Source organism: Nothobranchius furzeri, chromosome 11, assembly GCF_043380555.1.
Source record: "Nothobranchius furzeri strain GRZ-AD chromosome 11, NfurGRZ-RIMD1, whole genome shotgun sequence".
NCBI lineage: Eukaryota > Metazoa > Chordata > Actinopteri > Cyprinodontiformes > Nothobranchiidae > Nothobranchius > Nothobranchius furzeri.
The window spans coordinates 48,851,922-48,866,344 of NC_091751.1; the positions used below are offsets into that span (position 1 = coordinate 48,851,922).

A 14,423-nucleotide genomic window follows, 5' to 3' on the forward strand; every position below is an offset into this window, starting at 1 on the left:
CCACCTTCTGGTGCAGCTCCGCCTTTGTGGTTCTGCAGCAAGCACCACTTGTTATTTTGAGCTAGTACCAGAAGACAGTGTAACCTTTTTTAGTTCTCTCCAGTCAAAACAAAACTTTAGACTTTTTTCTTTTTTAAATTTAACAGGGAACAGCAATCAATTGAACAGGGAACTGCAACCAGTAGTCACACAACAAAATAAAATCACACAAACAAAATAAAGTTACTCTCCTTTTTTCTTGGTGTCTGAAAAGGGCAGGGAAAACCATCAGACTCCAGTCACCCATCGAATGGACTCTTCACCCTCCTGCCCTCTGGGAAGCGCTACAGGAGCCTATGGACTAAGACTACCAGGTCCCGAAACAGTTTCTTCCCCACAGCTGTCAGACTCCTAAACTCTGCCTGCTGACATAACACCCCAAACCAGCAGCACCCTACATAAACTCTGTAGAAACAAGAAAGCCCTGGAAATCGATGCAGAGCGTCGCGGGATATGCCTGACTGGTCATATATATTACCTCTCATGACACTGACCTCTGACCCTATGAACTTGTGTATGTGATGAGTTTATTTACCTTTGATAGGGAGTTATGACCTCTGATTTTGTCAAAATCCTTCAACCCGTTCAGGAGATATTGCACACAAAAGCCAAATTTTCATATATACGGCCTCACACAACCTTGACCTTTGACCCTATGAGGTTTTGTACCTCATGAGTTTATTTACCTTAGATAGGGAGTTCTCACCTGCGATTTGGTCAAAGTATTTCAACCTGTTCAGAAGATATTGCACACAAAAACCAATTTTTCATATATACGGCCTCACACGACCTTTACCTTTGACCCTATGAGGTTGTGACCTGATCAGTTTATCTACCTTTGATAGGGAGCTATCACCTCTGATTTGGTCAAAATCATTCAACCCGTTCAGGCAATTTTTGATATATATGACCTCACACAACCTTGACCTTTGACCCTATTACATTGTGTTCCTAATCAGTTCATGTACCCTTCATAGTAATAAAATACACAGGCGAGGGTCCGACTCTCTGGAGGACGCCATGTTGGATTCTATGTTTATTTAGCTGTATTTATGGTTTTGCTGGTGGTTTTTGACTCCTTTGAAAACTGTGCAACAACACTCTTCTTCTTCCTTTTCTCGTGTGTTATTTGGCGGATGGCACTCAACATAAAAAGATGCATTTCTCAAACAATTAATGTATTGGAGCGTGAACCTGAGTCATTAATCTCATATCCTAATTTGAGAGTTACAGCTAGAGTCCAGAGAGTTTTGTTGGCTTTATGAGCATTAGTTAGTAAGGTCCTCACTTGAACAAAAAATACAGCTTGTTTGCAGTGACTTTGGTATTTACTACCCCCTATTGCCAGAAATCTACACACTTTCCCTTTAAGCGCGTTGTCTCTTTAAGACTGGTCCTGGGTGACATTGGAGTTTACAGCGAGGCCGTAGAAATTCTCTGTCTGGATATTTATTGTGGAGATTAATGGACTAAAATGGGTTGCTGCACCGTGACTGTCTTCTCCTTTTTTTGGAGAGTAAAAACTATATTTTGGTTTTTAAAAGCTGCCGCTGCACCGTATTAAGAAATGATATTACTGGTTGGTTCGAAATGGGTTGAAATGTTCACATTTCTTCTTTGCTTTACATGCTGATCACTAAAGCGTGTGTAACCGGATTACAGGATACAATAAGATAATTAAAAGAAAAAATAAACAAATGGGCCAATAATTAGGTTCGGGGAGAATTGGAGGTTGTTTAAGAATGACTGGAGTCACGGGTATAGCATGAAACGGTTTATATACTAAATTTTAATAATAATGGGAGATATAACACATAAAGATAACACATAAAAACAGATGAAAACAATCGACAATAGTAAAATGGTCGGTATGAGATTTGATCATATGAGTCACAAGTCAGCCGGCGTCAAGTCAAATCCCCACGCTTGGGGTGAAAGTCAGAGTCCGGTGGTGCGATTTTTTCCTACCACACCGTTGAGATTGTTCACAGAAGAGAGCAGTCTGCTCTTCAGTTACTTGAGATGTCCTGGTTCGTTCAGTGGTTAAGGCTCGCCATCTCCCTCGTCAGGAAGAAATCCAGTTCTCGTTCCAAGTGAGTGATCATAGGAGTCGGGATCAAACCCAAGGAAAAAAAAAAAACCAGCCTGTAAACAACAGGACTGTTAGCGAGTTGGCATCGACCCTTCTCGTCACATCACAGCATAAAGTCTTACAGACTTAAACAAATGCTTCACTCTATTGGCATAGCCAATCATGTTTGGGTTCACAGTTCAACTAACATAACATCAATTTGATTGTCTATTAAAATAATTCTCAGTAGCTCTGGAAATATAATTACATATGACAACAATTGTTCAGCTCAATAGGCTCAGTTAGATTCTATTACTCTACACTATTCAACAAGAAATACATTCATGACAACAAGGATACATTTAATTGTGTTTCTATACAGCATTGTGACACCTTGTATATCTGTAACACAATAAATAAATAAATAAATAAATAAATAAATAAATAAATAAAATGTTCTATAACAAAATTCAACAAAATATAAATTCTGGTCCTTTGGTCCACCTTTGTAAAATAATTCCTCCCTAATCAGTTAGCTTTTATTTATTTTTATTTATCTATTTTTTTTATTATTAAATGTTTGGTTAAGGGACGCATTGCTAATTCTATGGCGTTAGCTATAACGCCCCTGAGGACCTTGTACATCTAGGCCGTACCACCATTAACTGGCGGTTTGAGCCGTTAACTCCTGGGAATCCCATATGCCCTACCGCCGTTAACTGGCGGTTTGAGCCGTTAACTCCTATATGCCCTACCACCGTTAACTGGTAGTTTGAGATGTTAACTCCTGGGATCTAACGTCTAGCAGCCCACTGCTGTCACCTCGGTTGCTGTAATTAGCTTTTTGAATTTAATAATTTACTGAATTTAATCTCATTCACTCACCAACGCGCTCCAACGGTTCCCTCCTACAGAGGATTGGTTCACTCTGTCGTCTCCACACAAATCTATAAGAATGGAATTAATTTGATAAGCTATTTAAGTTTCCTTTTTTTTTTAAGTTGCATCGTTAGCTTTTTCTCTTCTTTTTTCTTTACTCACCGCGTTGGTTCCAAGTTCCTAGCTCTTATTAGAAGGAGTCAAGTCCGCCTCTCCCTCTATCTATGCGGCACCCAAATCAGGGTTCTTCACGGCCTCGACCGTTGTTTTTTTCTCTCTCTCTCTCTCTCTAACCGCTCAGTCTTTGCTTTCTGTATCTGCGTGCTGCACAGCCGTTTGTCTCTCCTCTCGCTCAGCTGCGTCGCACGGTTTTATTTCGCGGAGGCGGGACTTATTTCTCTCAGCCAATGAAATTTCAGATTCCCACCTGGACCAATAGTATACAGCTTTCCTCTTCTGTTTCTGTTAGGGATGTTCAAGATTCTTGTTTTAACCGATGTTTAATATTAAACTCGTTATTTTAGTTATTCACCCTTCCAATAATTCATTATGAAATTATCTATTAGTTAATTAGATATCTATTAATTAGTATTGTTAATTTCCTTAATTTATATTTTATATTTTATCTAAATTGAGGATGGATCATATTAGTAAGCCAATTAGTTAATACCTCATTAAGGTTCTAGCTTCTGGGTTACATCCTCCCCCATTAAATATCATGCACGTCCCTGTGCATTGTTTCTACGGGGTACACAACTTCTTGAGTAAGAGAGTCAATAAAAGCTTTATTAAGTCCTTGGAAAAGGGACCTAACTACGGTCACTAGTGGATTGCCCAATTGAGAGTAAGTTAGTCTTTGAGGAGGCTGACTACTTCGTTCAGATCTCCTGACATACATCTCTGGTTGCACAGTATCATGCTCATCCGTTTCGGTTTGATTCTCAACTGAGACAGGACGAAGTGAGCTCTCTGTTTCCGACAGAGCTGATGAGCTATTCTCTAAGACTTTGGTCTTTTCAGATGTATGTGTCTGATCGTGTATGATGGGTTCAAAACTTACATCACGTTGCTGCGACTTTAGGACACCATCCAATTGAGGTAGGTTTGTGTTAGTTTCATCCCCCGTTTCTACGTCAGGTAAGTATACTTCGTTTTTTTTCGTTTTTTCAGGTAAGTATGTTGCTGCTTCTTTCACTCTTTCAGGTAAGAATGTCGCAGTTTCACTCATTCTGTCAGGTAAGAATGTTTCGGTGTTGATGCCTTTGTCAAGTAAGGACAATTCAGCATTTTCATTACCAGCTAAGGTTGGTTCCTTGCGATCCCCTGTGTGTAAGGATAGTGTGTTTTGTTGTTGAATATTATTTACCGGTCCTGAATCTGCTATGAGTTCCCTATTTGGCAAGGTGACCGCTATTTGATAGGATGGTCGGTTTAGCACTTGTGGAAGATCAGAGTAATAAAACTCATCTACCTCTTCGTCAAGTGGCTCATCTGGGTCAGGTTCTAAGGCTGAACTCTGTCTTGTATGAGGTCTGCTAGGTTTCGTAACGCGTTCTGTTTCATTTTCTAATGAAGAGAGAAAACCACAAGGCAGTAAAAGATCTCTGTGGAGTGTTCTGTTGGGTCCTTCTCTGTTCTCTGGTTTTACAGTGTATACTGGCAAGTTTTCCATCTGTTTGAGAACTATATACACTGTTTGCTCCCATTTGTCTGCTAATTTATACTTTTCTCTTAAGCGAAGATTTCGGACTAAAACACGATCTCCCACACCTAGTGTGGACTCACGAATGTTTCTGTCGAACCGTTCTTTGTTCTTCCTCGCTGTTTTTTGAGAGTTTTTTATGACAATGTCATAACTCTGTTCCAGATGACTCTTCAGTTCTTTAACATACTGAGAATGAGTTATAGAGGGCTTGTTCAAATGCGGTAACCCAAAGGCAATATCTATAGGCAACCGAGGCTGCCTACCGAACATTAGCTCGTAGGGAGAGTATCCCGTCACGTCATTTTTTGTACAATTGTACGAGTGAGTAAGTGGTTTTACAAAATCGCGCCAGTGATGTTTCTCAGTGGCTTGTAAAGTTCCCAACATGCTGAGTAATGTACGATTGTACCGTTCAACGGGGTTGCCACGAGGGTGATAAGGGCTCGTTCTGACTTTACGGATACCAAGTAAAGAACAAAGTTCCTTGATTGTACGTGATTCGAAATCCCGTCCCTGATCACTATGAAGACGCTCAGGAAACCCGTAGTGGACTAAAAAATGTTCCCACAGGTTCTTCGCGACGGTGGTGGCTTTCTGATCTTTTGTTGGGATGGACACTGCATACTTTGTAAAATGGTCTGTAATCACTAAGACATCTTTAGTGTTCTTACTGTCTGGTTCTATGGAGAGAAAATCCATGCAAACTAACTCCATAGGTCTGGTGGTGGTAATACTCACCATTGGAGCAGCTTTGTCAGGGAGGGCCTTCCGACGGATACATCTTTCGCAAGTTTTAACTTTGATTTCGATATCACTAGCCATTCTTGGCCAGTAAAAACGGGACCGAATGAGATCTGTCGTACGTTCAACCCCAAGATGCCCCATATCATCATGTAGGCTTTGCATGACTGTTGAACGTAATGAATCAGGCAAGACTAACTGCAATGATGTCTCTGGTCCTAATTGGCGTCTCCGGTACAGTAAATCATTTTGAAACTCAAACCGTTTCCACTCTCTCAAAAGGTTAAGAACCACCGGGGGTTCTGCAATAGTATCAGTTGGCGGTTTATTGTCAGTCATAAGCAGCTGAATGACTCGGCCAATGGTTGGATCTTTCCTCTGCAAGGAGACAAGGTCAGCATGGTTATACTTGGGCACAGCAAAGAAACTGTCACTATTGTCTTCCAACTGGAATAGGTCTGGAATGGCCGCTGCAGACATGGCAAGTGACTGAACTAAACCACAAGGAGAATCAGTCTCATCCAAGACCATGTGCTTTTGGCATGTTGCCTTCACTGCTTCGGCTTGAAGTTGAAGCTCGACTTCTTTGACAGAGGATAAAAGATGAGATCGGAACTCATCTAGTCGTTGGCATTCCTCAGTGAATTTTGAGTTGTCTTCAGGTTTATCATGCAGCCTCCTAGACAGGCCATCCGCGTCAACGTTCTGTGTACCTGCACGGTATCTGATGTCAAAATTATAGGTGGACAACGCAGCTAGCCAACGATAGCTCGTTGCATCGAGTTTTGCCGTTGTTAAGAGGTAAGTTAACGGATTATTATCAGTAATGACAGTGAATGTGTTCCCATACAAATAGTCATGAAACTTATCTGTTATGGCCCACTTTAAGGCTAGAAACTCCAACTTGTGCGCAGGGTACCTAGTTTCACTAGAGCTTAAACCGCGACTTGCATAAGCGATTACCTGTGTGACACCGTTTTGCACTTGGTATAGCGCTGCACCGAGTCCGGTCGTACTAGCATCTGTGTGTACTAGATATGGGAGTTTTGCGTCAGCGTAGCCAAGAACTGGCGAAGTGGTAAGTTTTTCAATAATAGTTTGAAAGGACTTCTCACAGTCTTGGCTCCAACGATTCCCAAAGGGTTCTTTGGGGTTCAAGTACTTTGATCTACATGGTGGTGTTTTAAAGTTTTTCCGTTTGGGTGGATAACCAGCCGTGAGAGATGTTAGTGGCTTGACAATATTTGAGTAATCTTTAACGAAGCGTCGGTAATAACCGGTAAATCCTAAGAAAGATTGGAGTTCCTTCAAAGTCTGAGGCTTCGGCCATGTTTTGAGTGCTTCCACCTTATCTGGATCGGTTTTTATGCCATCTCGAGATACTATATGTCCAAGATAACGCACAGATGTCTGGAAAAAACGACACTTATCTGGTGATAGCTTGAGTCCGTATTCTCTAAGCCGTTCAAGAACGTGAGAAAGTCTGGTTTCGTGTTCTTCCAAGGAGTTGGAAAAGACGATCAAGTCGTCTAGGAAAACTAACACTTCCTTCAGATTAATGTCCTTCATACACTTTTCCATAACCCGTTGGAAAGTGCTTGGAGCATTTGTTATTCCTTGTGGCATACGGTTAAATTCATAAAACCCAAACGGGCAAACAAAAGCAGTTTTAGGTTTATCCTTTTCACACATCTCTATTTGATAGTAACCTGACTTGAGGTCCATCACAGAAAACCACTGTGATCCAGCGAGAGCAGAAAAGGACTCCTCCAAGTTAGGCAGGGCATATGCGTCGCGAATGGTTTGCAGATTAAGCTTTCTATAGTCTATACATAGACGTACCTCACCATTCTTTTTCCGAACTACGACTATTGGTGAGGCAAATGGAGACTCCGACTCTCTTATTATACCGGTTTCCAAGAGGGCTTCCAAATGTTTTCTCACGGCTTCATAATCATGTGGATGGATCGGCCGAGATTTCTGTTTGAATGGGGTCTCGTCTTTTAAGTTGATGTGATGTCTTATCTGTTGTGTATGACCAAAATCAAGATCGTGGTGCGAAAACACATCGGAGTAAGTGTTAAGTTTGTTGGTGATCCTCCCTTTCCATTCTTCGGACAAGGGCGAAGTACCGAAGTCAAAACTGAGAGGAGGGTTTGAAGGTGAAGTCTGTTGCTGCAAACTACACGCCGCAAGTACTTTCTGATCACTTTTGTCAGGTTCTGGATATGGCATAACACGATCGGCTTTAACTAACTCAGCGATCACACAGTTAGTGGGTAATGTGATGTCATGGTTAGTTTCGTTTCTTAGTACAACAGGTACTTTGTATGGACCATGTGAAGGTAAGGAAATGAGGCAACAGTCTACAATTATACCCCCTGGTAGAGAACCATTGGTGGGTTGTTCAATGAGTGCATAAGGCTCATGCTTGTTTTGGCTGGGTTGCATAAACCCTTCTAGTAACAGTTTTTTATTTGCAGGGAGAACTTCTTGGGTTCTCCCTCGAAGCTTCACCACACCAACTCGTCCATCTTTGCTTTGTTTTTTTCTGACTGCTAAGGCTTTTAGCACGTGTTGGTACCCATAAGAGAGTGCCTTGGAATCAGGTAAGTTATTGGCAGACAATTGCTCATACAAAGGATCGAGTGTGTTTGTGCCAATGAGTAGTGGTGTATCAGAGTTTGAGCTTATATCCGGAACCACTAACGCAAGGGTAGGTAACTCAAGTCCAGACTGATCGAGCTCTTTTGGAAATGTGACACTTATCTCTATGTATCCTAAATAAGGAACTGCTTGACCGTTTGCGCCCTCGACTTCTAACAGATTACTGATGGGTTTAATTGAGAGGTCAGGTAAGTGTTCTTGGTAAAAAGAATTGGCAATGGTGGTTACCTGGGACCCTGAATCCAGTAAACAATTACATTCAACACTGTTAACTGAGACTGTAGCTGTGCATCGCCCACCCACTAATCTTTTGGGAAGTTTTGGCACTGAATGAGCATGAACTGGCTTGCAAAAAAGTCTCTCTGTCCTTTCCTTAGAGGGACTTGGTTCTACTTTAGCACCTATCTGTCCCACGATAGGAGCTTCTACCGGTTTAAAGGAGGAGACTGAGCAATTGGCTTTGACATCTCCCACTCGCGCTGCTTCTGTCTAAGAGCAAGTCTTTTAGTTGCAACTAGTGCTGGATTTGGCTCGTTGCTACAGCTAGAAGCTATGTGCCCATCTTCTCCGCACTTAAAACAGTATCCAGGCTTTGGTCTGGGCACCACTGCTGTTATCTGCTGAATCTGTTTGGGCTCATCTGGAATTTTAGTCCCCACACGGGGTTTTGACTCTTTTTGAGTTTTCTTTGCCTTTTTATCTGTGTTGTTAACCTTAAGCTGTGCAATTTGGCTCCTGAGCTCAGCGATTTGTTTGCGTAAGTCATCACAGTTATCATCTATTTCCAGTTCACAAGTGTTTTTACTCTGAGAGCATGTTGTTTGCACATTTGAATACACTCTAGTTCGTTGTGCCCCTAAGTGTTGTTTCATGCGTGCTGCTTTAGTAGCCTGTTTGTCTTCTTCAGTGCGCAGTTTGAGGAGAAGTGCTGTAAAATGAGGCGGGTTGTCTTTCTTTTGTTCGAGTTGCAGGTTTGAAATCAGCGAGCTGTCCCAACAGCCTCTGCAAAACTGCTTGAGCAGCTGCTGGTCGGCGTCACTGGAGGAAATTCCATTCCTCTGAATAACTAGGTTTAACAAGGTGTATAACCTCTGAAAGTAATCGGAAGGTTTTTCACCACTGTCCTGGTTTGTGTTTAAAAAGCGAGCAAAGAGCTCGTCGCCGTCTTCGACAGCTGCGTAAGCTGAATCGAGATGTTCAAGGTACGTTTCCGGGTCGGATTTTGGACTAAGAGCTTTAACGATGCTCGCTGCTGGGGCTGACAGACTCTCCACGATTCTTCGTACAATTTGGGACTTGGTGAGTGAAGGATCATTTATGCATAACACTACACTACTACGCCAAGTATCATAGTCAGTTTCAAAAGAAGGGTGTGGAACTCGCCCTGAGAACGGTTTTAGTCTGTATTGTGAAGTAGGCGGAGGGATAACCTCACTGCTTTTAACAATGTGTTCCACAATAACTCGCTGAACCTCAGGTGTGTTTAAAAGATTTGGTGGAATGCAAGGGTTTTGTTTTCCAGTCTCTGTAGGTGGACAATTGTCCTTTGAGTTGTTCATATAGTTAACTTCTGGTGTTAAAGGCAGGGAATATGTAACTTGGTCACTATGGAGCATTGGCTCTGGTTCAGTGACTGGTTCAGATGCATGGGTATCCCTTCCTAAAGATTCCCCAATTTTTGCCAGTTCCTCCATTAGAAGGTCTTTAAATGATTGATTGCTACGCGCAGCTATGTCCCTGAGCTCTGACAGATAGGCATCAGTGGCAGATGTGCTAGTTTCTAGACTGTACGCGCTGGCTAGGTCTTGAATATGAAAGAAAACATCTGGGTTCCTAGTACAAGGTTTGTCATAGGGTAAACATTGTTTCTTTAATTCCTTAACAGTGGCTTCATGTTGAAACTCCACAATAATCTGATCACAGTTTGGTAACTTAATGCGCCTGTTAACTGGTCCGAATCCTTCCATAAACCCAAAGACTTCGTTATCAAGGTCTGTATCAGTTAACCCACTGATTAAAACAGCATTTGAAACTTTGACCTTTTCTGTTTTCACAACTTCCATTTTAAAACACTCAAAAGTACCAATAATGCCAAAATGGCAAACCACTGTGACCTCCAGGCACTCTTATGATGTCAGTCAATGGTTAGCTAAGGTAACAACTCTACAATTCTCCTGGCTGGCTCGCCAAGTTTTATGTAACCGGATTACAGGATACAATAAGATAATTAAAAGAAAAAATAAACAAATGGGCCAATAATTAGGTTCGGGGAGAATTGGAGGTTGTTTAAGAATGACTGGAGTCACGGGTATAGCATGAAACGGTTTATATACTAAATTTTAATAATAATGGGAGATATAACACATAAAGATAACACATAAAAACAGATGAAAACAATCGACAATAGTAAAATGGTCGGTATGAGATTTGATCATATGAGTCACAAGTCAGCCGGCGTCAAGTCAAATCCCCACGCTTGGGGTGAAAGTCAGAGTCCGGTGGTGCGATTTTTTCCTACCACACCGTTGAGATTGTTCACAGAAGAGAGCAGTCTGCTCTTCAGTTACTTGAGATGTCCTGGTTCGTTCAGTGGTTAAGGCTCGCCATCTCCCTCGTCAGGAAGAAATCCAGTTCTCGTTCCAAGTGAGTGATCATAGGAGTCGGGATCAAACCCAAGGAAAAAAAAAAAACCAGCCTGTAAACAACAGGACTGTTAGCGAGTTGGCATCGACCCTTCTCGTCACATCACAGCATAAAGTCTTACAGACTTAAACAAATGCTTCACTCTATTGGCATAGCCAATCATGTTTGGGTTCACAGTTCAACTAACATAACATCAATTTGATTGTCTATTAAAATAATTCTCAGTAGCTCTGGAAATATAATTACATATGACAACAATTGTTCAGCTCAATAGGCTCAGTTAGATTCTATTACTCTACACTATTCAACAAGAAATACATTCATGACAACAAGGATACATTTAATTGTGTTTCTATACAGCATTGTGACACCTTGTATATCTGTAACACAATAAATAAATAAATAAATAAATAAATAAATAAATAAATAAAATGTTCTATAACAAAATTCAACAAAATATAAATTCTGGTCCTTTGGTCCACCTTTGTAAAATAATTCCTCCCTAATCAGTTAGCTTTTATTTATTTTTATTTATCTATTTTTTTTATTATTAAATGTTTGGTTAAGGGACGCATTGCTAATTCTATGGCGTTAGCTATAACGCCCTGAGGACCTTGTACATCTAGGCCGTACCACCATTAACTGGCGGTTTGAGCCGTTAACTCCTGGGAATCCCATATGCCCTACCGCCGTTAACTGGCGGTTTGAGCCGTTAACTCCTATATGCCCTACCACCGTTAACTGGTAGTTTGAGATGTTAACTCCTGGGATCTAACGTCTAGCAGCCCACTGCTGTCACCTCGGTTGCTGTAATTAGCTTTTTGAATTTAATAATTTACTGAATTTAATCTCATTCACTCACCAACGCGCTCCAACGGTTCCCTCCTACAGAGGATTGGTTCACTCTGTCGTCTCCACACAAATCTATAAGAATGGAATTAATTTGATAAGCTATTTAAGTTTCCTTTTTTTTTTAAGTTGCATCGTTAGCTTTTTCTCTTCTTTTTTCTTTACTCACCGCGTTGGTTCCAAGTTCCTAGCTCTTATTAGAAGGAGTCAAGTCCGCCTCTCCCTCTATCTATGCGGCACCCAAATCAGGGTTCTTCACGGCCTCGACCGTTGTTTTTTTCTCTCTCTCTCTCTCTCTAACCGCTCAGTCTTTGCTTTCTGTATCTGCGTGCTGCACAGCCGTTTGTCTCTCCTCTCGCTCAGCTGCGTCGCACGGTTTTATTTCGCGGAGGCGGGACTTATTTCTCTCAGCCAATGAAATTTCAGATTCCCACCTGGACCAATAGTATACAGCTTTCCTCTTCTGTTTCTGTTAGGGATGTTCAAGATTCTTGTTTTAACCGATGTTTAATATTAAACTCGTTATTTTAGTTATTCACCCTTCCAATAATTCATTATGAAATTATCTATTAGTTAATTAGATATCTATTAATTAGTATTGTTAATTTCCTTAATTTATATTTTATATTTTATCTAAATTGAGGATGGATCATATTAGTAAGCCAATTAGTTAATACCTCATTAAGGTTCTAGCTTCTGGGTTACACGTGCTTTAATTAATATTGCGTTTTCGTAAAACGTAAGAGCAAACAAGGGGGATTTTAATTGACAAAAATAATAAAATCAGCACATTTCCAAGCCAACTGCGGTTAACACTGGCACGTCGGCTTGAAAAATATCTCCTTTTTGCCGTAAATAACACACATTTCATAGCTGTTGTGGGTTATGTATGTGTTCATCAGTGCTTGAGAACTGTAACTTTGGGGAGCGGGTCGTAATTGTGGGCTTTTAATGCGGTGCTGTCTGTGGCGAGGTGTTGGTAGGGTCTGATCGGAGCTGCAGCCAGAGCGTTTTGCCCGACCAGCGGCTGCTGGGAGCTGGTCCACGGTGAAGCAGCCCACGCAGCCGAACGAGGGCTTCCCGGCTAAGAGCTGACCGCAGCGGCCCCGACGACCGCGGGCCAGCGACCCGAGAAATAACATGGGGAGTCCTGCTGCTGCCTGCTGTTGTTTGTTTTCCGTAGTAAATACCTGAATATGCAGAGACTCAACAGGTCATTCAGTTGTGTGGTATCATTCAGATGATCAAATGAAATGTTGCAACATTAATATCAGTTTACCTGATCTTGATCAATAATCACATTGATGAATTGGTGCATGAATAACTACAAACCCTGCTTCCTGCAGCAGCTTTTTCTGCTCTAGATTTATGATCTGCTATTTGTATATTTCAACGAAAAAGACGGAAATGGCATTAATTATTTAGATTTATTTGTGGATTTTTTTGTTGATGTTAACCCTGTTGTGTCTCAGTTCATGAAGCTGTTTTCAATGTTTCCCGCGATGCGAGCAGCTGATTGTGCAGCAGATGGCCGCGGACATGATCAATTTCGAAGTGCTAGTTCTGGATCAAGAGAAAGCCTGCTGTGCTGTGCCGATGATTTTATTTTGCGAGGATGGATTGAGGAAGGGGGACACACATGCTTAAATATCGACTGTCGGCAATAATCAGATTCATACTCATAAAATACTTGTTAACATGTTTTGTGTGTGTGTGTGTGTGTGTGTGTGTGTGTGTGTGTGTGTGTGTGTGTGTGTGTAACTCTGCCCACTAATCCGTTACGTATTTTGTTTCTTGTTGACATAAATACAAAAATTATGCAAAAGAAAAGTGAAATAATGTACACAACTAAAGTGTATGATCCAGTATCGAACCCGCGAACTTCAACATTGCAGGCGAACGCGTTAGTCACTAGACCACTGGCACTAGGTCCTACATCTCCTCGCAAATATATACCTTTAAAACACTATGAGTGCTGGAGGCTTTACAGCAACGTATGTAAAATAGAGCCTTTTTTATTATTATAAACTTGTCGCTTCCGTACAAATGTGAAACAATATATCTGACGGAGATTTCTGCGGAGTTTCTGCACTTTCCTGTCAACAGAAACAGACATGCTGTCTGCCGCTGCCTTCCGCCTCCAGGCTTTTTCAGACTAATAACTGAAAACTAAAGACTGCACACGTTAACTGAACAAAGATTACAGCAATACACCACAACTTTCTCGCTACAAATATCGTCAAAACATATTTATGTGCTCAAACGATCTTAGTTTATCAAATTTTCTCTTAGAACAGCCTGAACAGAGTCCGCCATACTTTCTCTGTTTCTCAGTCCTACATGGACCAATCACATAGCTGTTCTGCATTTCTTCATTTGCATGTAAAGGCCGGATTTGCTCACTAGCTAACTAGTGAGCAGTACAGCGGTCGAACTAGTTAACATGTTACACAGAATGCCAGCCAAGTGTGTATTTATTCAAATTCCACAAATTTACTAGTTTTAGGGGCATTTTTCTGCAGCTAGTTAACTAGTGACAGTGTTTTGTGTTCACTACTTAACATGTAAGGCTCAGTTTGCCCTCTATAAGCTAGTGAGAAAAAATTATAATGCAGATATGCTCACTAGTTAACTAGTGAGTGCTTCCTGTCCCATTACAAGTGAACTAGAAAGGCCAAATATGTCAACTAGTTAACTAGTGAAGGTAAATTTGTCACTAGTTAACTAGTAAGAACACATTTTTACATAACAAGTAAACTAGATTGCTCCAAAAACAGCAACTAGTGTGCGTCTTGTGCGCACTAGTTAACTAGTGAGCATATCTGCACC

At 41.2% G+C, this 14,423-nt stretch overlaps 1 protein-coding gene across 1 annotated transcript; it reads right to left on the reverse strand.

Moving 5' to 3' along the window:
* Window positions 1-8,527: 8,527 nt before the first annotated feature.
* LOC139061769 (zinc finger CCHC domain-containing protein 12-like) lies at window positions 8,528-12,291 on the reverse strand. Its single transcript, XM_070541641.1, has 2 exons — window positions 11,764-12,291; window positions 8,528-11,669 (listed from the first exon to the last, which is right to left on the reverse strand). Exon 2 carries the CDS (start codon window positions 10,163-10,165, stop codon window positions 8,528-8,530), a length of 1,638 nt encoding a protein of 545 aa, XP_070397742.1. The 5' UTR covers window positions 10,166-11,669; window positions 11,764-12,291.
* Window positions 12,292-14,423: the final 2,132 nt, after the last annotated feature.